The following is a 27,132-nucleotide window of genomic DNA, read 5'->3' on the forward strand; positions in this document are numbered from 1 at the left end:
TCAGCACGGCGCGCGCGGCACGCCGGGACTCGGGGTTCCGGGACGCATGACCCGCGGTCTCCGGAAGTGGCGTCACAGCGTGCGCGTGGCGCGGAGCCGCTTCCGCAAACAGAGTCGCGGATGGCTGGACGGTGAGTGTGTGGTTGCAACGCTGGGTTTCGTACTCTTTGTGTGTAGCCACGCCCGACCCGGTGGAAGAGGCCCTCAGACCGCTGGCAGTGCCGGGTCCGTGGGCGCTGACGCCCCTCCGCGCAGAGCTGGCCCGGGTTCGGGAGGCCCTAGAGCGGCTTCAGGCCCGCCGGGCTGCCGGAGCCGGAGCGGCCGGCCGCCTGGCCTGCGTAGTGGACTGGAACCTGAGCCGGGCGGCGCCGGGGCAGCTCAGTGAGTCCTCGGGCTCGAGGAGACCCGGCCCGCCGGCGGGTTGGGCGTGGAGCTCACCTGCTTGAGCTCGAGTCCCCGGGCCGGCGGTTCCCGTGAAACCTCGGGTGTGACTGCCGCGCAGGTCACCGAGATGCAGGTGTGGTCGTTCATGCGCATCTGTGTATCTGTCGACTCTGTACCTGAGTTCTTCCTCGAGGGTTCCGAAGGACAGCCCTCTTGGGCCTGGACCTTACTCTTTGTTCACCTTAGACGCTCGGCCTCAGGCTTATCCATCTCTGGGTTCGTTTGGAAATCCGTGTCGTTTATTCTGACCGAATTGTCTTTAGACCATCTCATCTGTGGAAATACCACAGATAAATATAAATAAAATTAACTTTTATTCCCAACAGTGAATTTAGATATTACATTTACAGCTAAAATTATTTATAGCTAAGGATAAGTTACATTGGTTTATTTGAAATTAAAACCAGTTTCTATTTCCTTATTAAGAAATAAATGGTAGGGAGGAAAGGATAGGGACTTGATAATTTGGTGGATAGTTTTACTAGATAATCATTTTAAGCAGTATTCATAAAATTACATTTCTGGGTAATTTTTTTCTCTGTGAGTCATTTCTTCCTGTTTTGGCACGTTTTGGTATTTTGTTACCTCAAACCTTGGGTAGTGAAAGTTAATATCCCTTGAAACCCTTCCCGGTTTAGAGTGACTTGTTTTTACCCATTCCATTAAGCGACTTTATTTCTTATTCTGTTTCTTTACAGGGAACACCCCCTGCTTCATAATTTTCAGGTTCTGAATTTGCTGAATCTCACTGATTTTTGGACTTTTGCTTTTTCTTTTACATTTGGTTTGAATAATACAGCCTAACATTCTAATAGTATATCAGCTGTAAACTTCTTGAAGACTAATTCACATAGTGTCTTATTGAGCTTCTCTGTAGTAGGCGTTCACTCAACTTGTTGAATGACTTAATAAATTCCTGTCCAATAAATAGCTCACTTATTTTTCTCCCCCTCCCATTTCACACATAGGCTTAAGAACATTTGAAAGAGACTAATGGTCATTACGTTGCAGGCTGGGTCTTGAAACTTCTTGTTCACCCATTTCTACTTTCTTCACTTTCTACCTAATTCTGACACCCATTACGAAGTAAGGATTTTAGACGTCAACTGTAGGTTCCCAGACTTCTCCTGTTCTTGGCTTTCAGTGTCCCTAGGCCAAAAGAAATACCTAGCAGTTTCCCTTACTAAATAGTTTAGTCCAAACAATTTAATAAGCGTGTCCTAACAACTTTGTATTTAAAAATAATGCATGGATTGAAAAAAAATTGTGTTTAATTCTTAGCTAACCACGAATGCATACTAGTGGAATATGTACATCTGTTGAGTACTGGATATCTTCTCAAGCCTTGAGATCGGATTTGACATCAACTTCGTTTCCTGTTTTACACTGATTTTCTGTGGTACCACCAGTCTCAGCTTCACAAGGTTCTGGTGTCATTTAAAGAAATGTAGTGCAATCTACTCAGTTAAAACTATGCTCTATTTGAAGCTGTATCTGTGATATTTTCCAGATGTCAGATGTCACTACCTTTGCCTTAAATTTTGAAATATTCTCCTGTGCCCATATCAGTTTGTTATAGTGTCCATCGCACATTTGGGGAACCAAGGCTGTAGGGTAAGGATCAGGATAGAAATGGAACTGACTTCATTTACCACGACTTCGTCAGTTTTAATGCCAATGGTGACTTTTATGGACAAGATTGTAGAAGTGTTCCGGGATTATAATTAGTACTTCCACATTAGCATTTTCAGAAATTCATATGCAATATATATCAATATTGTTTTCAATATTCTTTAATGAGGTTTTTTAAACTCTTAGTTGATCACTGAAATTAAATGACTAGTTTCTGGTTTAAATTGTTTTTAAAGTCTTAGCATTACGTTTACAAGTAATATGAAATTTTTGCCATTCCAGTGTTAGTTCATGAAGTTTTACCATCTATTTAAGTAATCAAAAATGGAAAATTCTGCAAAAGCAGAGGAATGTGAAAAGATCTCTCGTGAAGAGGCAAAAACATCAATAGATTCAGAAACAGAGTCTTCATGCATTGTTAATGAAAACACAACCTCTCCTGGGACTGGGCTTTCTGAAAAGGCTCCTACTTGTGGGCAAGTAGACACTCCAAAAAAGAGAAAAATGGAGTTTGAAGTTGATCTTGTAAAGGAAAGTTCTAGTTGTGGGGAAGACACTCCATCCAAGAAAAGAAAACTTGATGCTGAAATTGCCCCAGAGGAAAAAGATTCTGGTGGTGATGAAGGCATTTCAAGGAAAAGAAGAATGGAAACTGATGGTTTTCCAGAAGATGAACCTACTGGAGATGGCACTCAGAAAAGGAGAAAAATAGAACTTGAAGATGTTCCTGAAAAGCGAAAGGTATTTTGAGTGTATTTTCTTTTATTCATAATGGAATATGTCAGATTGAAATCTGGAGCAGTTGTGAAATAATATCTTTTTTTTACATAATTTTAATAACTTAAGAATGTTCTTTTTTTAATTTAATTTTTATTTTATATTGGAGTATAGTTGATTTACAATGTTGTGTTAGTTTCAGGTATACAGCAAAATGATTCAGTTATACATATACATATATCCATTCTTTTTCAGATTCTTTTCCCATATAGGTTATTACAGAATATTGAGTAGAGTTCCCTGTGCTGTACAGTAGGTCCTTGTTGATTGTCTATTTTATATATAGTAGTGTGTATATGTTAATCCCAAACTCCTAATTTATCCCTCCCTCCCACCTTACCCCTTCAGTAACCATAAGTTTGTTTTCCAAGTCTGTGAGTCTATTTCTGTGTTGTAAATAAGTTCATTTGTATCATTTTTTAGATTCCACATATAAGTGTTATCATGATATTTGTCTTTCTCTGACTGACTTCACTTAGTATGATAATCTCTAGGTCCATCTATGTTGCTGCAAGTGGCGTTATTTCATTTTTTTTATGGCTGAGTAATTTTCCACCGTATATGTGTACCACATCTTCTTTATCCATTCCTCTGTCATGGACATTTAGGTTGCTTCCATGTCTTGGCTATTGTAAATAGTGCTGCAGTGAACATTAGGGTGCATGTATCTTTTCGAATTCTGGTTTTCTTTGGATATATGCCCAGCAGTGGGATTGCTGGATCATATGGTAGTTCTATCTTTAGTTTTTTAAGGAACCTCCATAGTGGCTGTACAGTTTGTACCAGTTTACATTCCCACCAACAGTGTATGAGGATTCCCTTTTCTCCACACCTTCTCCAGCATTTATTGTTTGTAGACTTCTTGATGATGGCCATTCCAACCCGTGTAAGGTGATACCTCACTGTAATTTTGATTTGCATTTCTCTAATAATTAGTGATGTTGAGCATCTTTTCATGTGCTTTTTGACCATCTGTAGGAATGTTCTATTTTTAATAGACATCATCTTAAGATAGAGTAGGGTTTTAACTCTTGTAATTTAGTTATTTTCTATGTAGGTACAACTTCTACTAATGAGATAATTTTTATCTTATTTTGGAAATCTTATTTAACTAGAAACTTGAAAGGTAGTTTTTATAGTTTGCTTTTTCTTAGTACTTTCAAAAACACAACAGTGTAAGGTCCAGATGATTTAATTAGGTGTTCCTAATTAATTTTTAAATTTTGTTTCCCTTTTAACTAGGTGTTCATTTTTTTCCCTTTTTAATTAGGTGTTCATCTCTTTTTTTTCGTTTAATTAGGTGTTCATCCTTTTTTTTCCTTCGTAATTAGGTGTTCATCTCTTTTGTGTCTGAAGTATTTGAGATTATCACTTACAATGATAAATATCAAGATGATACCCAGCTTTACATTTTTTTCTTAATGTAATTCCTTAAACTATGGTGTTTCCACTTCTTATTAGGGTAGTTACATACAATTTTAGCTAAGCCTGGTATTTAGCAAGAATATTATAAAGCAAGGGATAGCAAGTCATTTTCATCTGGAAATACTATATTGTGGCGGGATCTGAGTTGGAATCTGGATTACTCAATGAATGAGTAAAATTCTGCCATCACTCCTCAGGAAGAAAGTAGCAGATAAGCCACATGTTTGTCATTGGTGGAATGCAAATCTTTGTAACAGAGAGGGGCTTGTATCATAAATGTAGTTTTTAAACTTTTACTAGCAGTGGAACCCTTTTTTCAAGTGAAAATCGTAAACCTTTTACCTATTTTACATGTCAGATGAAACACTTTGGTTGAGCAGGGGAGTGGGGGGATCTGAAGCCCTTTACCTTCCTGGCATTTTTGCAGAATGCTTAGGGTCTTAGATAGAGAGCACAAATTGAAACTTGAATTAGGTTAATAGCAAATAATAGAAATCACTGACACTGAACATAGCCTGTTGAGTTCCCATCTCTTTGTGTATATTATCTCACTTAATGCCCACAACAATTTTATAGTAATATAATAAATGTATTATTTCTATTTTATATTCTTGTAGGAACTTCATCCACTGACTGACATTTACTGAATTGAATAAATCACAACTCTGGAAGAGTACTGGTTTTATTAATACATTAACACCAAAATTCTATAGATGAAAATCAAGATGAAAATTTTTTAAATCAGGAGATGTTTTTAAAAATAGGGAACAGGGGAAAATCTTCCATGTGATTATAATTAGGATTTCTGTGGTTATGCCATTGCTGAATGAAGTTTACCAATTTCAGTAGTATTTTATCCGTATATAGGTCAGATGCTCTTTTAGACTAATTTTTTTCATGTTCAGCTTCTTAATTTTATTCAATTCTTTTATTTTCAGAACTTGGAAGAAGGACACAGCTCAGCAGTGGCCGCTCACTACAATGAACTCCAGGAAGTTGGTTTGGAGAAGCGTAGCCAAAGTAGAATTTTTTACCTAAGAAACTTTAATAATTGGATGAAAAGTGTCCTCATTGGTATGTTTGTTTTTTGATTTATAGTTTTGAATTTTTAATTTCAGCTTATGTCTCATTTTTACTCCCCAAATGGTTAATCATACACAAAGCTACTAGGTCTTTAGTTACCATTCATTTAATCATCAAAGCTTGGCTTTATGAGACTGGAGCCAAAACTGAAACTAAGCCTTTTAGGTAAATTTTTTTCATATTTACTTATGATTGACTACATAAGATAGCAATGAGTGTTTAATTAATATTAAGTTGATGAGTTAATCAGGCTTTCAGAAGGCAGCGTGCTTTTACATTTAGAATCAAGCTAACCTAGTGCTATTAAATAATCTATTTTACTCTAATAGTTTTGGAGCGATGATATATTGTTGAATTAAACATTTGGGTTCCATTAGGTCAAGAAAATGGACAGTGCCATGATCTTTTATCTCTAGGCCTTTAATGAGTTGGTAAAGGTCATCATGTGTATTGATTGTCCATTGAACTTGTTTTTTCTTCTGGGGAGAAATAAAGTTTACTTTGAGGATTGATGAAGACATTCAGCTTTTTAGACAGCATTTTATGTATGGAAACTCACCTTTGATATTAAAATGGAAGTCAGTGGAGGAAATATGATTCAGAATATATTTATTGCTTTGTGTATCAAGTATATTAAATAGTCACTTACCTGAGATTAGAGAATTTTTAAAAGCCAGTAGATTTTGGAGTTTTTCACAAAAAGGTTTTTTTTAAATTTTGGTTTCTGTTTTTGTTTTCTAAAAAGCCAACCTCAGAAAAAGTGAGAATGCTTTCATATTTACACTGAAAAGAATAAAGTGCTAATTATGGCTACTTTCTACTAGTTTTAACAATAATTTAGTAATTTTAAAAGATAAATTATCCGTTCTGAGAAGTGTCAGGAGTGGGAACTATACTCATTATTTCGAACACATTTTAATATTTTTCTTTGTTTTATTATAAAAATAAGACTTATTTGACTCTGCTACTTGTCAGCCAGGGTAAATGAATAAACGAACTTCTTTTTATTTATTTATTTATTTTTTAGGTTACTTATGGCATTTTTGCTCTATACTCGTAATCTTTGGTTGCTGTTCCTAACTTCTTTTCAGTTTTTCTCTTCCTTTCCTCATCATCCTCAGTAATGCAGATAAGTTATCATTGAGTATTTTTCCTAATGTGTTGTTTATTTATGTATTTATTCATTGAGTAAATATTTTTAAGTTCAGCACTATTTTTCACATTGTTAGTTGTATTATTTTTATAAACAGGGATATGGGTAGTTTTTAAAAATACGTATGTCAGACTTGGCAAAAATTTATCTCTCAGCATATTTATGGTATTATTTCTTCTTCAGCTGTTCCAGCAACTCTCTCAGTGGGTGCTTTGCTATCTGCACCTGTCTTTCTGGTCCTGCTGTAATCAGTGTGGTCTGTGCCAAATTCCCTTGCTGCCTTTTTTCTTTCTCTTCTCAACACCCATTCTTTGTCATTCATTTTCGCTTCCTTGTTGCTGCTTATAGCTAGTGATAGTTGAGTATGATGCTTGAATGTGATAAAGATATCTTTGAATAATGTTTCATGAAGATTTCCCCTCTCATTAATCTTATGTGGAAATAAAGAGATTTTATAATTCTTATTTTCACTCTTTCCGTATCATATTTTATGCTGGTTTTTTTTTTTAAGATTCACAGCAGAAAGTTGAATATGGAACACTTGTACTTCTGTGACAGTGAAAGGCAGAAGTACTTATACAGAATATTCTAGCAGTCAAAATAGTACACATAAGAAATAGAAAACATTAAACTCAGAATGATAGACAGGAAGAGTAGATCTAGGATTCAGTATTTTATCCAATTTTAGAATTGCTGAATATTTCATTGTCTAAGAATATTAATATGCCTTTAACTTATGTTTGAACCATTTGGCTATTGATGTAAGGGACATGCTAATGTTATTCGTTGGATCTTAATGTGATTTGGTAGATTGGGATAAAAGACTCCATTTTTATTTCAGAGTTTTTAAGAATTCTGATGATAGTAAAATTAAGAGGTATGTATAGTTTTTTGACTAGTTTAGAGGTAAGCTTGACATCTTTTATCAAAACCGAGGTCTCTTGTGATCCCATAATTATTACATGTATAGTAAGCTAAACACTTAGCTTTGGAAAGAGAACTACAAAAAATTATGAATAATTTTTTTCTTATCATGAGCAAGTGTTGGGTATTCTTGTATTAATTAGAATTTAAAATGTTTGCTATTGACCCACCAAGGTCATGTGGCTTCTTTGTACTATTAAACTTCTTTTTAATAAAATGAGAGAGAAAAAATAAAATGTTTGCTATTTAATGTTGAATCAAATTCTGAAAATAACCTTCAAAAACCTGTCTTAGCTTCTAAAATACCAGACACATACTCTTTCATCTTTAATGCTGAGGATCAAGTTAATTAACTCTTAGTCAAATTTTGAAATATTTTCTAGAAGTTATGAATTAATTACATAAATGAATGTGTTTATATTACACTAAGTCCCCTACACAAGAACGAGTTTTGTTCTGAGAGCACATACATAAGTCCAATTTGTTTGTAAGGCCGACAAAGTTAGCCTGGGTACCCAACTAACACAATTGCTTTATAGTACTATACTGTAATAGGTTATCATAACTTCTCACACGTATAATACATAAAAAACAAACATAAAATATTTTTAAACTTACAGTACAGTTCCTTGAAAAGTACAGTAGTACATTACAACAACCCGCGCTTCTTAGCAGTACCAGCTACATCACCACTGCTTTTACAATAGCTTCTGGACCTTCGGGGCTTGACATAATACTGTACTACTGTACTCTGTACAGTACTTTACCGTAAAATACACAAAAGCACAATCACTTGTAGAGCATGCATGTGACAATGTACGCCAGACACATGAACTAACTTACGTGATTGGACATAACGAACACACATTCACATCTTTGAAAGTTCTCTAGTTTGAATGTAGGGGACTTACTGTACGTGTCAGGCAGAAGTTAGTAGGTTATTAGGGGTAACAGTTTATGCTTTAGTAAAAATGGAGAAGAGATAATTTATTATGACTTAATTTTCTCTTTTAGGAGAATTTTTAGAAAAGGTGCGACTGAAAAAAAAACGTGATATCACTGTTTTGGACCTGGGATGTGGTAAAGGTGGAGATTTGCTCAAGTGGAAAAAGGGAAGAATTGACAAGCTAGTTTGTACTGGTAAGACAGATAATGGCATGGGAAAGAATAATTTGTGGTCTGTCGGGTAAATGTAAATAAGAAAGACCTCATTATGGACATAATACCAAAATACCTTACCACAAGATGTCTGGGGGCTAGGCATGAGATGGGTGTTTTCTAAAATGAGTAATGAGACTTTACTGATGGTGTTAAAAACAAGGATGATTGGAGTCATGTTGGACTCCATGTTTGAAGCACAAACTTGGAAAGGCTTTCACTGGTCAAAGATAGGATAGTTTCTTCATTAAAAAAGAGAGTGATTACAAGGGACTTCCCTGGTGGCACAGTGGTTAAGAATCCGCCTGCAAATGCAGGGGACACGGGTTCGAGCCCTGTTCTGGTAAGATCCCACATGCTGCAGACCAACTAAAACTAAGCCCGTGCGCCACAACTACTAAGCCCGTGTGCCTAGAGCCCGTGCTCCACAACAAGAGAAGCCACCTCAATGACAGTCCTGTGTACTGCAACAAAGAGTAGCCCCCACTCGCCGCAACTAGAGAAAGCCCGCGCACAGCAACAAAGATCCAACGCAGCCAAGATTAATTAATTAATTAATTAATTAATTATTTTTAAAAGACAATGATTACAGTGGATTGAAACATGAAATAAAGGGGAAAAATCTCGTTCACACTTGGAGGGAGCAAGGAAACTTACTCATTCTGAAATTCATAAACTAAGGGAGGAGGCGGCGAGTATTTATCTTCTCTAACCCTGTATAAACCATATTTCAACGTAACCAAATGGTTGAAAAGAAAAATACCTCTTTATTGAAAAATCATGATGAATAAATTTTTCCACGCTTGGTAAATAATAGATCTAAGCTATTAGGTGAAAAGTTGATAGGAACTTAACTGGATGAATCAAGTGCCTGAATCTGCTGGTCAGTATTAACCCTGAAGAGGGACAAGATGATGTCATGTTCCTTGCTGTGGGAAGTGCCCAGCACCACCTGTGGAGTAGTATTGCCTAAATCGGCACTTGTCAAAGTTTTTGGTTTTATGATTGAGGACCCCAGAAAGCTTTTGCATATGTGGTTATATCTGCTGATTATAGAAATTAAAACCAAGAATTTAAAAAATATTTATTACAGATAAAATGTAGTGAGAAGACTGGCATTTTAAAAGTACTTTTGCAAATTCCTTTAGAGTCTGGAATAATAGAAGACAACTGGATTCTCACACCTGTTTCTGCATCAATATGTTTTTTTTTTTTTTTTTTTTTTTTTTTGCGGTACGCGGGCCTCTCACTGCTGTGGCCTCTCCCATTGCGGAGCACAGGCTCCGGACGCGCAGGCTCAGCGGCCATGGCTCACGGGCCCAGCCGCTCTGCGGCATGTGGGATCTTCCCAGACCGGGGCACGAACCCGCGTCCCCTGCATCGGCAGGCGGACTCTCAACCACTGCGCCACCAGGGAAGCCCGCATCAATATGTTTTGATGTGTTATTTTATTTGATGAGTAGTTGTGAAATGGAGTATTTTAATAGCCTTTTCAGATAATTGAGGATATTCATCTTTGATACTACATCAAAATTCGGCAAGTGGTAGTTCCTTTAAAGGTTAGTTACAGCGTGGAATCTGAAACCATATTGGTGAACTTTCTGTGTTCTGTTATATTTAAATCCATTGGTCTATCTTGCACTTCGCCCTGCAAGATTTTGTAATATTTGGAAAATAATGTTCACTAAAGTTATGCAAATCTTCTAAATGTTGACATCAGGAAATCACATTTGTTTAATATCACCATCGGTCAGAAAAATCTTAAGTATTGGGAAGATGCCCAGCCGGTGGTGGTAGATAAAAGTTTGTCAGAGTTGGAACTTTCACTTGAAAGCTCAAATTTATCATTGGTAACAAATACAGTCCGTAGTTTTCATGATATGACAGGCTCATTTTTTTCACTATGAAGAAAAGGTCTGCCAAATTACGAGGTCTGAATAACCAGTTTGTCTGTCAGTGGTTCTTTAAGTGAAACAATTTTGTGTGAAAAAAGTGGGCAGTACAGCTTACAGCGCAGTCACACCAGTCCTGTTCAGGCAGACTTTGTTATGTAGCAGAAATGTTTTGAAGATTTCATAAAATTAATTTTTACTGCTTATCAAGGACATTCTTAAATGAAATTGGATTTTTTTCCCCCTTTTTTCTTTCTGTGCTGGCTTATAGCAGTGAAGAATATATCAAGTATTACCAGTACCATTGGTGCCCCTACCTTGTATTCATGACAAAGTACCCACCGTTACTTTTGTACCTGCAGTGCAAATCTCAACACTGGGAAAAGGCAAATAACATTTTATTAAGAAACTCTAAAGAGCTGGGCGTATAGTGTTAGGTTTTATAATCCAAATTGGAATTTAAACTTTCTGCTTTTAACTTTGAATAAGCATTTAAAAATCATGGTAGAACTTTTCTGTTGTCACTACCTATTGAGAAAGTGGTTAATTCCTTTTGAAAAATAAGAGGGCATTTCCATTGGAACAAAAGACTTTCTTCTCTTTTGTTTTGAAGGAAATAGAACGTTTTTGCTTTTCTAAGGCTAGATTCGCTGCCAAAGTTTAAAAGTTGAGATGAAGTCTAGATTTGTGCCATTTTTGCATTTCCGTTTTAACTCTGTGGGCCTTTGTTAACATTACTAATACCCGTCCCCCTTCCAGATATTGCTGATGTTTCTGTCAAACAGTGTCAGCAACGGTACGAGGACATGAAAAATCGTTGTCGTGATAATGAATATATTTTCAGTGCAGAATTTATAACTGCTGATTGTTCAAAGGTATGTATTTTTTTAATTTGTTTTTATATTTTAGTATGAGTAAATGGTTTGCTTTAAAAATCAGCTCATTTTTTAAAAATTTGCTTTGAAACATTAAAAATCTTTAGGACAGGGGCTTCCCTGGTGGCACAGTGGTTGGGAGTCCGCCTGCCGATGCAGGGGACACGGGTTCGTGCCCCGGTCCGGGAAGATCCCACATGCCGCGGAGCGGCGGGGCGCGTGAGCCATGGCCGCTGAGCCTGCGCGTCCGGAGCCTGTGCTCCGCAACGGGAGAGGCCACAGCAGTGAGAGGCCCGTGTACTGCAAAAAAAAAAAAAAAACCCAAAAAAAAAAAAAAAAAAAATCTTTAGGACATGGATTTTGAGTTTCAACTAGAAATTCCATTAATGATAAATTTCCTTAAATGACCCAGTGAATACTTCTGGGAATTTTTAGCTTTTAATACTTTTACTTTGGAAATCATTTGTTGCTTCTCTGTTTGGACACGATTTATTTTCTAGTATTTTGAAATAGATCTGCACTTCATTTTGTTTACCTTGTAATTTGTTTGGGTGGTTTCCCAACATATCACAGTCTGGTGACACCTGTTTCCAAATCTCTTTAACAGCTAAAGTTCAAGACTATAGAGGCACTCGAAATGCTGGAAGTACCCCCCTTGAACATTTCTTTTCTGACTCCTTAGCTCATTGAACTATTATAGATACCTGTAACCCTACACATTTTGTTTGCAGTTGTGAAAGTGGAAGGAAAAGTGCTAGAAAGTTGGAAACCTTTAAAAACACTTCTGCGTTTTAAAAAGATGTCCCAGGGAGTTCCCTGGTGGTCCAGTGGTTAGGACTCAGTACTTTCACTGCCGTAGCCTGGATTCAGTCCCTGGTTGGGGAACTAAAGATCCCGCAAGCTGCATGGCGCAGCCTAAAAAGTAAAAAATGTCCCAAAGACCAGCTTTGTGGTTTTTTTTAAACCCAAGTTACTGTTCAACATCATTTTACTTCAGTTTTCAAGTAAAGCCAGTTAAAGGTTCAACTCCTTTAAATGTCATGTTTGATATATTTTTTAGCATTATTTCAGAATCTCTAGTTTTTAAAATTACTGTGAAAATGGGAATCAAATTCTATTGAATCAGAAAGAAAGAACGTTTTTATTATGATCTTTATGATATGTAATGAGAAAGAGTAGGTTGGTGGGAGGTCATGTCTACTTTTAAGGATCCTAATTCTAGAAATTAATTCACTAAATTTTTGTGTCGCAGCCAACTTCAAAGTCTTGACCCATTTTAATTTGTTTCAGGAACTTTTGATTGATAAGTTTCGTGACCCAGAAATGTGCTTTGACATCTGCAGTTGTCAGTTTGTCTGCCATTACTCATTCGAGTCCTATGAGCAGGCTGACGTCATGCTCAGAAATGCATGTGAGAGACTGAGCCCTGGAGGCTATTTTATTGGTACCACTCCCAATAGCTTTGAATTGATGTAAGTACTTTTATATGTTGTGGTTTATAAAATACTCAAAATTAAGCTTATTTTAGAGTAGCAAGTGTTTATTAGGAATAAAGTTTACAGAACATGCCGTGTTGATCTTATAAGGGCTGAGCACTTTGATAATGTATTTGAGTAGATACTCAAATTTTAAGTTAAAAAGTTAGATTTGCAGATGAACCTTTAAAACATCTTTCTGTGTAAGTTGGAGATTGATGTTACTTCCAGCCAAAAAGCCAGAGGTGGTATTGCTAGACAAACTCCAGATCAGATGTGAGGCATTGGGACTTAACCAGCTGTCATGATAGTGAAACCTACTTCCAGCATAATTTTATTAGTGAGATTGTTAATGATCTTTTAGTGTATCGCTTCTTAAAAGTAGCTCAAATCCAATTAAAAGCTAATCTTTATAAAATTGCATCATGTGTGTGTCCCCCTCCCATATTTAATCTGATCAAAATAAATTTGACCTAATAACAAATTTAATCTTTTTGTTTTGGTTTGGGGATAACTTTTATAGAAGACGCCTTGAAGCTTCAGAAACAGAATCATTTGGAAATGAAATATATACTGTGAAATTTCAGAAGAAAGGAGCTTATCCTTTATTTGGCTGCAAATATGACTTCAACTTGGAAGGTGTTGTGGATGTCCCTGAATTCTTGGTCTATTTTCCATTGCTAAATGAGTAAGAATGTCATTAATCTGTTAACTATTCTCTTTTTGCGTAAGAGAGAAAGAAAAGGAAAAAAAATCAGTATTTATGTTTGTTTCTTATTTTAAGTGGGATCCTAAGAAGAAGTATAGCCTTATTTAAAAAAATAATAATAATAACTTCAAATCCAGGGTTGGTGGCATAGGTCTCTTGCAGCCTTACTCATTTAGTTTCTTTTATTCCTGGAATTATTTCATCCTGTAGGCAAGAAAGGGAGCCTGTTGCCTGCAAGTTGTGGAAGAAAATAACTGACACTATAAATAGCAAAAGACTTGTTTTTAGGTAACTGCTGGTACTTTGGTAACATAAAATGAGTCTTCCCAAAGTAGAGATCCTCCTTTTGACAGGGATAGGTATTAAAAGTTGTTTTATATTTCGCTATAGCTTATGAAATGGCCTCTGTCTCACGGGCAATGGCAATAATAAATTGATTATTCAGGAATGAGTAATCAGGAATTCCTGATTCAGGAATGTATTCACTCATGCACCTGAATTCCTAGGGGTCCTGGCAAACCACAGGCACAGGGAAAGCTGGGGTTTCAGGTAAGGCCCCAAGGCCTTTTCTTGGTCTTGGGGGTCCCCCTGATAGGGAACGTGCAAGAGTCCAGTTAAATGCAGGCCATGTCACAGCTGACCAAACTGCATTTCCTTCTTTTTAAAACAAAGCCTTTATTAACTGAGGAAGAGGAAGAGCTTTACTTTTTTACTTATATTTGGCTGGTGATTATTTGAATTGTTCAGGCAGCTTGTAAAATTATGGGTGTAGGATTTTCAGGAGTTCTACAATATATAAAAATTATATACAATAATATGAGAAAATGAAGTAGCATGTGACTAAACATGGAAAATACTATGCACAATTTATAAATATGAACTATAAAATTAAAAAATTTATATCACATTTTCCTTATAATTAGCAAACTTTGGGGAAATGTTATGCTCTTCAACTTTATGAAAGAAAAATATTAAACATTTTTAGTATGTTGTTTTATATGATTGGTATGTTAGCTTGGTGTTTGGGGTTGACAAAGTTGGTGATTTAAGTATACGCCAAAATATAAAGAATAATATGAAAGTTTTTTTTAAAAAAATGCTAGGCATACACTAACAATTGTTTTTGCTTATATTGCCTAATGATTATAAACATATAAAGTCATAAAGTATCACTTTAATATTTTAAATTTTTTTAAATTATTTAAGACAGGTATTCATTCAGGGAGACAATCAGAAAATGCATAGGGATTTTGAGATACCCTTCTGCTATTTCGTTAATTAGCTTTTACATGGCAAACCTATTCAGATTGGTCAAATTGAGTCTCAGTTCTTTGTAATTATGGTATTTCTTAGGGTTAAAGCTTGGTTTCATTTGTAAAGTCTCATTTTGGATATTTATGATAGAAAATGAACTACCTGGAATAGAAGAGGCTTTTATATTTACTCATGTTGTCTTTCCAAGGAGGGCTAATGCTAATTACAGGGACTCCTGCCTTACGTATGCCTCTTACATGCAAATCCAAGTGGCCTGCAAATGTTTCCTTCACTCTGTCCCCTCATCTGTCACCTCACAAGTCCCCTTTCAGACTTTTTCCCTTTCTTCCTCTCCTCCTTTTGTGCTACCTGAAATCATCTTCAGGTTCCCTTTTGTTGTCTACAGCTACATAGTAATCAACTTCAGCAAATGCACTCGGAAATAATAACACACGCAAAGCATAACGGGAGACCTAATGTCATTGAGGATTTAAGGAAGCCACCTTGGAAAAAGTGATGTTTAAGTCAACATCTAAAGGCTGTCTAGTTGGCCAGTTGGAGACTGGAAGGGAGAGTGTTCCAGGCGTAAGGGACCCCGAAGTGGGATGGACAGAGCTTGGCTAGTTCAAGGAGCTGAAGGAAAGCCATTGTGACTGGGCCTTAAGGAATCAGGGCCCAGCTGGCTCAAGATGAGGCAGCACTCCTGTATAAATGAGTGCCTTAGAGGCCATGTTAAAGGCTTTTGAATTGTGCCCTAAGTGTGCTGGAGAGCCAGTGAAGGGTGTGAAGGAGGGACGTGATCTGTGCATTGCTAAAAGCATAATCTGGCTGCAGTTGGAAAATTGGTTGAGGGAGGGTAAGAATAGCAGCGAAACGAGCGAAGTGGTACAGCTGTGTGGTGATGGTGTTGGAGCAGGATGGTGGCGAGTGACGGGGTCAGAAGTGGGCCTGTTTGAAGTGTGTTGTATAGGTAAACGGAGAGGACATAGTGGTGTGCTGAACACTGGGCATAGAGAGGGGGAGGCGTGGATCGTTAGATAGATTTACTGAAATAGCAAAGACTGGCAGAAGAACAGGCTAGTGGGATTCAGCCCTGGAGGTGGAGAGTTAGAGCACACCTGTGACAGTCCTGGTGGAGATTTCTAGGGAGCAGTGCAGTGACAGAGGCCAGGACTGAGCTACCGTAGCTGTTGGCAAGCTGTATACGTCAGGGAGTGACAGTGAGCAAGGTTCTGGGCCACACTTTTCAGAACCATGACATTTGGAAGTTGGGAAAAGAAACCTGTAAAACAAACTGTGAAGAAGTAGTTCAAGATGTAGGATAAAAATTAATAGTGTATCTTGCCAGGGAATCCAGTAGATGAAAGAGACTATTTTAAGAAGGAAGTTGGCCACTATTTTCAATGCCACTGTGAGGGATCGAGTCAAATGAAATGGAGTTGGTAGAAAAGTGTTCCTTACAGCCTGTGGTCCCCATCTCACAGCCTTTCATTTCATTTCCTGGCCTGTTATGTTACTGGAGTTCCCTGTGACCCAGTGAGATTTAACTGCACATTTCCTTCAGGTCAGTGGTGTGTTGCCCTTCACTCATTTTCCATGGTCCTCTTGTGAATTTGTAGAGGTTTTTAGTTAAGCCCAGAAGGTGTTACTGTTGCATGTGGAATTACAAATATTTTGGAAGCCTTTTCATTAAATAATCTTTTTTGGACAGAATGGCGAAGAAGTACAATATGAAACTAGTCTACAAAAAAACATTTCTGGAATTCTATGAGGAAAAGATGAAGAACAATGAAAATAAAATGCTGTTAAAACGAATGCAGGCCCTGGAGGTGAGTATTTAGAAAAGGTGTAAAAATTTCAGGTGGTAATAAACTTGTTTGGCTGTCTCTGAGATTTCTTTCAAGGCCATGTACACACTCAGTATTTATATAAGTTACACAGCTTATTGGTGCCAACTCTAGACTCTTCAGCACCTAGGACAGAGCTTTAACATAAGAGTTCTCAACCTCAGGACTGTTGGCATTTGGGGCTGCTCTGTGCCCTGTAGGATGTTCAGCAGCACCCTGTCCTCTCCCCACTATGGAAGTCCAAAAAACTAAATACTTTTTAAACAGCAAACACATAGCTAAATTTCTAATGTCTGATCTTACTGTAGGATACTTATAAAGGGGAAAAAGAAGATAGCAAAGTAAACATTCCTGGATCAGTTTCTTAAAAATTCTCCAGGAAGATGTACATCTAAAGTGGTTCCTTGCTAGCTAGTTTGTTGTAACAGGGCAAAGAAAGGAATTAAAAGAGTATATAACCTTTACAGAGCAGATGGTTGCTACATGAGTGTGTAATTCATTGTTTTTATTTATATGCATTACAAAGCACTTTGTAGTATAAAGAGATGTTAAAATGGATTAAAAATAGTGCTCAAAGTAATCTGAATAAACATTTGTCCAGCATACCTTTTAGAACAGCATTGTTTTGAGGCCCTTCTTCAGATTTTATGTAAATATGGAGGCGACCTGTATTGGAGGTTGGATATTTTCCTTCTCTTCTGGAACTCCCAAGGTTCTGTTGACTGAGCATTTCGTTTGTATTATTTCCAGTTGCTGTTCATACTTCCATGGCTGCTAAGTCACCATAATGTTCAAATGAATGTTTAGCCCTTCTGATAACTTCCTTCAGCTTAGAGTCGTAACAGAAAAAGCCTTTGACCAGGAGTCAGGTAGGTAAAGGTGTTTGCAGCCAGTGGTCCTTGGTGGCAATTCAGGATGCTATTCAGTCCCTGTGTAGACTCTGTGATTGTAGATACTCTGATCATGCTCAGTGTTGACCATGGCAGCTGCTTTGTTCAGAGAGGATTCCCTTCACTCCTTTTTTTTTCATATTTCAAAAGTATGTGTAGTTTGTATTCCTGAAGTAATACTTAAAGATTACTGTCTTAATTATTTTATTTCAGTGATTGTGTGTTTAATTCTGAATTGTAAATTTCAGTGTAATGTCTCAACTAGGAATTTCACTTGCTTCCCTAGCCATATCCTGCAAACGAGAATTCCAAACTTGCATCTGAGAAGGCGGATGACTATGAACATGCAGCAAAGTACATGAAGAACAGTCAAGTGAGGTTGCCATTGGTAAGTTTTTATTTTTTAACATGCTTTATAGAAAAATGGAAACTTAGGAAATTATTTCACTGATTTATAATACTTGAGTTCACTGAGTTGCAAATCAGATATACAGTAGTCTGTTTCCCCTAAGTTGTGATAACTTTTTATAACTGTAGAATATAGAATAAAATGTACTTTAACGAACTGAGAATGGAGGAAATAAGGATGGGAGAAAAGTTATAGGCTTGGCTTGAGAGTTTTCTTGCTATACCATTGTATCTTTACCTGGACACTACTGACTCGTGGTGTTCCATAGATAAAATTCAGGGGCTTATGAACTTAGATGGGGAAAAATTACATCTTCATTTTCTCTGACTTCTATGTGGAAGTTCACATTTTCCTTAATTATGAATGCTACATAATTATCACTTCTTCAAAATTATATTAGTCACTAAACTTGCCACTGTATATCTTGTTACTCAGTGCCTTTGCAAAGTAGCAAGTACATCACTAAATACAATTTATTTCCTTTGTATGATACATACTTTATTTTGTGATTTCCTTTGTAAAAACACAAAAATCTTATTCCCTCCTGCAGTATTATTTGATGTTTCAAGATAGGCCTCTTTTTTTTTTTTTCCATTTTCCAAGTTAAAAATGTAAGCTAGATAATTTTTCCAGTTACACACGAATACCCTCTTTATGCAGATTCACCCTTTGGTTGAGACTCAGTGGTTTAGAGAATTGGCAGGAGCGCAAAAGTGGTGAGAAGATGGCATTAAAGGTTAATCTCATTGATTTATTTTATATTCAGATCACAATAATATTAACAGTAAATTGTATGTGTATTTATAATGAAGTTAGGGTTTTGGAGACCTCTGTCCATTATTGAAAAATAAGTATATATGTACTTGCATATTCAATCTGAAATTTTCTTTTTTTTAAATTTTAGGGAACCTTAAGTAAATCAGAATGGGAAGCTACAAGTGAGTATATCATCAGTGTAGATTTACTGACATTTTCAAAAATTGCTTCAAAGTGATTGTTAAAATCTGAAAACTTTAGAATTTTTCTGACATACATTAATTTGTATGAGGGGGTGATTGTGTTATACACAAAATTCCTATAAATGTCTGATTCCCCATCTTGCACAGCTATTTAGTGCCAAGAGAAAATACATGCAGGATGTTCCTTAACGTAAACTTTGACGAGCGTTCTTAAACATTTTCATTGTCTACTTGTTACTGTGAAGCCATCTGTATTTGACGTCTTTACCTTACATTTCTGCTGGAAATTTTGGCTTATGGAGCAGTTCCATGTATTTTATTTGATTCTGGCCTCTCTGGCGTTGACAGTGAGGTCATAATAAATACTAGAACATTTAGTGAAGCAGCACTGAGCAGGATGTTTTAGAGGGTGTGTGGTTGGGAACAGCCATGATGTAGAGACATTCTGAAGTGAGGCACCTGTCTTTGGAGGAGAGGTCAGAGGCCTGGCCAGTCTGTGAAGTCCCAGAGCCTCCCTGCCAGGATGGTGATACCCTTATATGGTTGCCCTGACGACTTAAAAGGTAGTTCCCACTCTTTGGTTAAATATTTGCTGATTATGTTGAAGGAAAAATCAAAGGTAATCAGAGATAACCCATTGGATAAACATTTTGAATATTAACTTACATAAAGATCTATGAAAGGGCTTTGGAGGATAAAAAAATAAATGTTACCTCTCTGCCTTCCAGAAGTGTACTATCCAGTAGAAGAAACAGACATAAATAAGTGACTTCTGGGCACACTGTTTTACATGCTGAAGTTCTTGTAATGGGGAAAACAGATGAAGGAGAGCTTAATAAAAACTAGTGAAATCTGGAAAATAATAATAGTTCGTATTACTGAGTGTTTAGCTTGGGCCCAGTCGCTGTTCAAAACTTTTCCTGTGTTATGCCTCGTTTAATCCTCACAGCTTTGTCAGTAGACTACTATTAATTCTGTCTTCTTTTCACAGATAGGAAAGCAGGCAAATAGCTTGGCTGAGGTCAGAGAGCTAGCCCAGGTGCTCCACACTCGCAGCCATGGCCTCATGGACACCTACGGAAAGGAAAATTCTTAGAACTTGCTGATTTGGAGAGAGAGGAAAAGGGAAGAAGGCACACTTTGATCCAGTTTCAGAATATTGGTGACCTCGGTAGAAATGGGATTGGAAGATACTAGAGACGTAATCTCTGACAAACGTAGAAATATGTGCAGAAACCGACACATTTCTTTGGTTTCCCTGGAGTGGAGATATGCCAACTACCTTAGATGTCCCACCAATTCCAAAGTGCCGTGTAACAGAACGACCTAGGTCAAAGGTCGTGATGGTGGTGCTGGCTGCAGATGAGCACTGTATTTTTATATTAAACATGGACTTTAACAGTAATATACAAGTGAAGAATTAGATGCTCCCAGACAGTTGAAGAAGAGGTGGGTTAGAGAGGAGAAAAGCAATAGGAAAGGAACAATGGCCAAAGGGCAACCAGGGTCAGTGTGTCAGGGTCCATCTGCCCTGTGATGAATTACATTTTTCTAACCTGGAGGGCTTTGTGGGCTGGTGCCACAGTCTAAGAAGCTATATTTTAGACTCCTACTGGTCTAATCATTTAGCTCGTATTACCAGAGCCTGCTGCTCCTCTAGAAGATGCTTTAAATGTGGAAGAAAAGAGAATTGTTGCTGATCTGCTTTTAGAAGTGGTTTAAGTTTCTTTTGTTTAAATCCCAGTTGAAATGCTGGCACAGAAGGTGTTTTATATAATTAGTGAGACTTCCAGAATTTTTGAGTAAGTAAGGAGAGAAAGTTATTCATTGCTGATCTGAAATTAAGCGCTGGTTTTATATGACCCTAGATCCAGGCAGGTCAGGACTGCCAGGTTATCTGCAGTGGGTATAGATGTGTTTGGGGTGGGTTTGGCAGCGTTTGCTGCAGAAAGAGCACTTGGAGTGCACGGCAAGCTCAGCAATGCCGGCCTGTCCTGAGCCTCAGGACTTGCCAGTGAGTGCTTTAGGCTGCTCTGCTTCCTTCCCCTCAAGAAGAATCCACAGTGTTGATGATCACCCTGCCTATTTTCTCCCCATCTGTCTATTCTGCTCCAGCCATATTTATTTCTCCTAAAAGACTCAGGAGCTAGAGAATGAGTAAAGAATAGCATGACCAGAATGATGTTAGGGGAGACTGCCGTGGTGCTCCTGTGCAGGCTGGGTTGGAGAGGCCGAGGACTCGAGGATTGGGAGGCCCTTATGTGGTCTGCTGTCCTTCATCCGTCCCCTGTTCTACAGTTGACCCAAGGGGCGAGGCCTCCTCATCACGTGGCTTCTTATCTCGACTTGCTGGGTGAATGTTCTAGTGAACACCCTGAACATTTTTGTGATGTTTTGAGGATTTGTCTTCTCAGTCGTTTTCATAATCATAAAATCTATCAGTATCTTAAAAGAAGATATAAGAAGTTTGAACTTCAGTGTGGTTCAGAATGGGGAACCATAGATGCATTTAGATGTCTTTGAGTGAACACATCAAAGCCGGAAACCTTATTTAAGGGAGAGTGCTCTTGGGGCTGGGACTGTCGATTATCATGTGGCTTTTGGCTCACTTTCCTTACCAGGCCCTACGACACAACCACTGGCTAACTGGATGAATTTTAACATGCACGTTATATGTGTTCCTTACCATTTTTATTAGGGTTTTTTTCCCCTCCTGAGTAGCAAACTTAGATTACCCCTGCACTCATAGTAGTGCAGTTATTCCAGGTAAAAAGAATTAAATCATAAGGTTTTCCAGTTTTCATTTTCTTTGCTTTTATACTTTTTTTTTTTCCTCAAACGGTCAGTAGAGATTTTTAGAGCTGTTAAATTGGTTTTCTCCAGGGCTGTGATGTCACTATTACAGTAAGTGGATATTTGTGTTCAAGTAAGCAGATATGATCTCATATCTGCCTAAGTATGACTCAAAATTATTGAAGAACTCCTAGAAATAATGGAACTTTTCCTTTTCAAAAGCTGCTTGAGAATTTTCACCAAATTATGAACAAGACCAAGATTGTTGCCCTGAGGATGTGAGAAACCAAGCTCTAACTTTAATTGTTTTCTTTTCAGGTATTTACTTGGTTTTTGCATTTGAGAAGCAGCAGTGAGCACATCACATATGCAGTAGCACCAGAACAGCTGTGTTCTTTCTTGTACAGATTTGAATGGTCCATCTTCCATAGATCTGACATCCTTGTTTAATTTAATTATTCTCAACGTGCAGGATGCTGCTGGAAACTACAGTGTATAAATTCAACATTTGCTGTCTGTGACAGATGAACTTTGTGTGTGTATATAAGAGTGAGTCGGGACCTTTGTCTTTAAAAATCTATTTTTAAGTAATGTTCTAAGAATTCCATTTGCCTCCACTCTCTTAGCTCATAAAAATTATAAAATGACTTGTTAAAACCTCTGAGTTCTTTCGCCAGTGCTCTGCTTTGTCCAGTGTTTATTTACATTATTAAATTTATTGCAGTTGTAGAATTGGTGAGAGAGTGTACTGATTCGGAGGTGTGTGTACTTATTTCCTTAGTTTTGTTAGTGTTTTTCAAGATTAAATGAATTGCGTTCTGTACAATTGAATGTAAGTGTTCAATATATATTGCTAAAATTATAAGTTTAAAACTAAATTTTAGATGGTCATAAAAATTAATTACCTAGAATTTTAACCAGTTATTAAATTTCATTATAAATAATAACTACTTCATTTGCTAATATGATGCAGTTTTAGAACTAGATAGAACATTTCAAATTCCAGCATAAAATTGTTTTGGATTTGGGGAGCTTTCTCTTAAGAGTTTCTTACAATAGCAATGAATGTTTCTAATTATCAAGGATGTAATTCATATCTTTACTGAACCAAAATGCTGTAGGTGCTTTTCTCAACGTTTGGTGAACCTCTCCCATGTGAACCTGTTTGCACATTTTCTTCAGCTTTATATATGGAACTGCAGTTGGGGTGGCGGGGTGGGGAGCGGGCGGCAGCGTGGTGGTAAAGGAAGCTGACTGAGAGACTTCGTAGGAATTCACCCTGATGATGGGTCTGGGTTACGGGTGCTGCATGCTGTAGATCCGTTACCCCCTTTGGCCCAGAAACAACCAGTACCTGCTCCTCTGTCACCATGTTGTACTTGGCACAGTGGGTCTGGCGTCTCGTCCCCATTCACAATTTGCATGTGCCATTTCAGAACCCTTAAGAGTTATCAGCCCTGGCTTCTTGTGTGACTCTTCGGAAACTGACACCAGTGTGAATTGTTTTTCTTAATTTATCACTGTTTAGAAAACTTGCCAGTTTTTTATATGTAGTGAAAAATTTAAAGAGCAAAGCAGAGCAATTTATACATGCTCCTTTAAAAATCACTTATTTCACGCATGGTTTTTAAAGACATTTCTTTCTGTAATTATCCAGAGAACTTGTTAAAAAACTGTAGTCTCTTAATTTGTTTATGTGTGTTGATTGTTCACGGTGTTAGAGTAGCAGACCTTCTAGCAGGACAACACAGGTTACCTAACTTCCATTCCTTCCACAATCTGTCCATCTCCAGACTGTTACCAGTTTACAGAAATGGTCATTTGCCTTAGTGGTGGTTCACCATAAGTCATTGGGGAAAATAAATAGTAGCAGTTCTGCCTGGTGGCTGCCATTCACCAGCTGCAGTTTGGTGCTGGTGCTGGTGCTGGGGAGGTAGGGGTGGTGAGCTCTTGGTGTTACATGCCCAGGTTCATTTCAGTTCTGGGGGAGGTGCCAGAAAGTATTGTGATAGTTTGGGTAGAGTATGAAAAACTTCTCTGTTATTTCCTACCACTGTCCTCATGTAATGGTCTTAGTTTATTCTAAGCAAGTCATAAGGCATATTTTTAACCTTCTGCTCTCTCCTACTCCATGGGTAATTTGGGAGAGAGAAGAATCCCCAAAGGGTGGAGTAATTTGTGATGGCAAAACCAAGAGGAAAGGAAGGTGGGGTCCCCAGGCCTTTAGTGGATGGAAAGGTGCCCAGAGAGCTGGAGTGGGCTCTCGGTCTGAGCGGGCTGGCGTGTGTGGAGGGGTGTGTGGAGCCTCGCCAGAGGGTGTGGCATCTCAGCCATTGCCCTTTGAGCTTTGGTGGCCTTGTTGCCTTCTCTGCTCTTCCTCCCTGACGTCTCCTGCTGCAGTTAGGTGTCTGGGCAGTGATTGAAGAAGAACTGCCATCACCAGGGTAAAAGCTTGTGGGACGATTCCACACACAGTCTAAATATTTGGTGATTTTCTATCCAAGACTAGTGGAAACTGTTAGGAGTGGTAGGATGGCTTTTCATTGTCAAGCCAGTGATGTAAGCTGCTCTTGGAAGTGGCTCAAGGGCATTTTCAGACCTGCCATTCAGTTTGTCCTCAGGATGAAAGTAGAAGTGAGAATCAGCTACAGCATTTGTGGAAAGAAATCATGAGGAATGGGCCGGGAACCTGGCTGGTTGTGGTGTAACTGAGAGCGCACAAATGGAACTCTTTGGGCCTGGAATCCAATAAAACAAGGGCCCAAGTAGCCAGTGTTCACGGAGAGAACCTGGCCGTTTCCCACTGCATTCTAAGGGGATTGTCCTAACCTGCGGGTGGTGACTGTGCACTTGGGCCACCAAGCCTCCACTCCAGTGTGACTCCCCAGAGAAATTTGCCTTCAGAGAGAGAAGGATTGATTAGACACTGTGACTTAAATTAACTAATCTTTGTGATGACTCTGAAAGGTAGATTATCAATACAGGGTTTCCTAGCCTACCCCTCCCCAAACTTGGAAATTGAGGAAGTATGATTGCTGCCTGAATTCATGTTAATAGTATTTATAGGGCATCAGAGCAGGGTGGTGGGGTACAAGTGAGATGGGCTTGGAGGTGGGAGTGATGTGGATCAGCAGAGGAGAGACCACAGAAGCATTGTCAGCTGTCAGCTGTCCAGATCTGCAGTCCCTTTAGCTCTTCTGGGTATTTATTCAGCCTGTCTTAGTTTATTGCATTATGTTATTTTGGTAAGTCTTCAAGTATCCTAATGAGGATTTGGCTTCTTGTGCAAATCTGCCTGTGGGGAAGTACTGCCAGTGTAAATATTCTAGCTACTGAACATGATTAATAGGAAGTTGTTGTCTACCTCAGGTTTTCAAAGTAGAGGCCAGACCCAGGGACCACGGCCCTGTAGTAACAGTTGTACCGTAATGCCCATGGCCGTTTGGTCAAACAGGAAGCATGGATGTATGATATCACCACCTCCCTGGTCGATGTTACATCAAATGCTACACACCTGATAGGAAGTTTCTTCATTTCTCACCCTCTGACAACAGCATTTCATTGAAGGCAGTCGATAACAGTGGCTGATGCATGCATTTATTTAATGATAGACTTATTTAGTAGATATACGTGGGGCTGGGGGACAGCCAGCTCTTCTCCACCTCATGTCCTTCCCAGTTCCTCCTCCGTTCCCATTTAGCCCTGGAGCATGTGTGCCTGCTTCTCACTGCACTACCTAACAAATATAGGGCACACAGGAGTACTCTCCTGGGTTTGCCTGGCGAGACTTGGGTGAGCTCCAAAGCCCTCTGCTACCTAGACTTACCCTAGGCCGTGTGTTCTTGGGGACAGTGTACCCTGGGTAAAGCCATGTTGACAGCTAACATTTACTAAGTTCCTCCCTTATTTCAGTCACTTTTCTAAATGTATTATATGTGATCCTTACAACAACTGTGTGAGGTAAGCACCATTATCCCTGTTTTAATGATGAGGAAATCGAGAGACAGAGAGGACACAAAGTTGCCCATGGCAAAGCCAAGATTTGAACACCCCATAACCCCCAGGTCGGGCCTGCACTGCAGTTGCACATTACATGCCTCCAGGGCGTTAGGCCTAAAGGACTCCTTGCTCATCTGCTACCTGCAACTGGAAACATTAACTATTGGAGCTCCATCCTTTGGGTGCAAAACTGATACTTACTTAAATGTTCCCTGAGAGGAGCATTTACTCCTGAGTAAGGATTTGGGGCAGAGAGAGCAGGAGGGCCCTTGAGTGTACTAGGGAGGAGGGTAAAAAGTGAATAATTCATAGGCAGGAAGGCAAAGGTTTAAACTGGGATTTCACATTTTGGTAGGCCTATTCCTTTAGCAGCCAGACCTAGAGCAAATCTAGTTTGTTAGGGGCTGACACCATTTGGGAGTGGCAGTTAGGAGTTGAGAGGATGGCCGAGAGGAATCATCTCTTCAGTCTGAGCTGATTATCCAGGCAGAGGCACATTATTTTGTTTTAACTTTTTATTGAAGAGTAACATATATATATATATAAGTTGGTGTTTTTCGCAAACAGAAAACATGCATATGGTCAGCACCCATATCAAACAATACAGAAGCCCCTCCTGCTCCCTTCCAGTAGCTGCCTCCCAAGGGTAACCGCTATCTCAACTTCTAAGAGCATAGGTTACTTTTGTCTGTTTTTGGATGTTATATGAAAAGAATCAAACAGTATATATTCTTTTGTACTGGCTTATTTGGTCTACAGTGTGTGAGATTTTTGTTGCATGTATTTGTACATGGTTCTTTTTCGTGGCTGTATAGTATTCCATTGCGTGAATAAACCACGTTATTTATCCAATGGATGTTTGGTTCATTCCCAGTTTGGGAAATACTATTAATAGCACTGCTTCAAATATTCTAGTCCGTGAACTTTGGGGCACAGGTACTCCTCTCTGCCTAGGAGCAGAATTGCAGGGTCATAGTACAGACATCATGCTAAGCTTTATTGGACTCTACCCAACAGGTTTTCCAAGTTCCAGTTGTCCCACTTTTCACCAACACTCAGTAGTGTCACATAGTGGTATCTCATTGTGGCTTTAGTTTTCATTTTACTGATTCTTAATGACATTGAGCACTTTTCATATGCTTATTGGCCTTTGTCCTTTGTGAAATATCTGTTCAAGTTTTGCCCATTTTTATATTGGGTAGACTATCTTTTTTGTGTTGACTTGTTGGTTTTTAAAATATGTTTATTCTGGATATGAATCCTTTGTGGAATGTATCATATTGTGAGGATATATTTGGTGAAAAGAAGCTCTTAATTTTAATATACAATTTACCAATGTTCTCCTTTATAGTTGGCATATTTTGTTTAAGAAGTCTTTGCATATTCCAACCAAGATCATGAAGATGTTCTTCTGTGTTTTCTTCTAAAATCTTT

At 38.3% G+C, this 27,132-nt stretch overlaps 1 protein-coding gene across 5 annotated transcripts; it reads left to right on the forward strand.

Moving 5' to 3' along the window:
* The first annotated feature begins 1 nt into the window (after window position 1).
* On the forward strand, window positions 2-26,550 carry RNMT (RNA guanine-7 methyltransferase). 5 transcript variants are annotated; one of them, XR_004486614.2, is made up of 12 exons: window positions 2-131; window positions 2,359-2,817; window positions 5,217-5,352; window positions 8,453-8,578; window positions 11,248-11,363; window positions 12,654-12,835; window positions 13,362-13,526; window positions 16,513-16,630; window positions 17,825-17,926; window positions 18,608-18,683; window positions 18,852-18,885; window positions 19,898-26,550. XR_004486614.2 is itself a non-coding variant. In XM_033439497.2 (11 exons), the coding sequence occupies exons 2-11, from the start codon at window positions 2,401-2,403 to the stop codon at window positions 19,915-19,917; spliced, it is 1,416 nt and encodes a 471-aa protein (XP_033295388.1). In that variant the 5' UTR covers window positions 2-131; window positions 2,359-2,400; the 3' UTR covers window positions 19,918-26,550. The 5 variants fall into 5 exon arrangements, 3 of the variants coding, with proteins under 3 accessions (XP_033295388.1, XP_004276026.1, XP_049553724.1); XR_004486615.2 differs by having other exon boundaries at window positions 22,018-26,550; XM_033439497.2 differs by lacking the exon at window positions 18,608-18,683.
* Window positions 26,551-27,132: the final 582 nt, after the last annotated feature.

Source organism: Orcinus orca, chromosome 15, assembly GCF_937001465.1.
Source record: "Orcinus orca chromosome 15, mOrcOrc1.1, whole genome shotgun sequence".
In the NCBI taxonomy this organism is placed as follows: domain Eukaryota; kingdom Metazoa; phylum Chordata; class Mammalia; order Artiodactyla; family Delphinidae; genus Orcinus; species Orcinus orca.

Excerpts from the sequence above, each read along its gene's own strand:
- RNMT (XM_004275978.4), top strand. The coding sequence starts at position 2,401 with ATGGAAAATTCTGCAAAAGCAGAGGAATGTGAAAAGATCTCTCGTGAA. Across the intron at positions 2,818-5,216 it reads ATGTTCCTGAAAAGCGAAAG|AACTTGGAAGAAGGACACAG; the intron begins GTATTTTGAGTG and ends TTTTATTTTCAG. Across the intron at positions 17,927-18,851 it reads GTCAAGTGAGGTTGCCATTG|GGAACCTTAAGTAAATCAGA; the intron begins GTAAGTTTTTAT and ends TTTAAATTTTAG.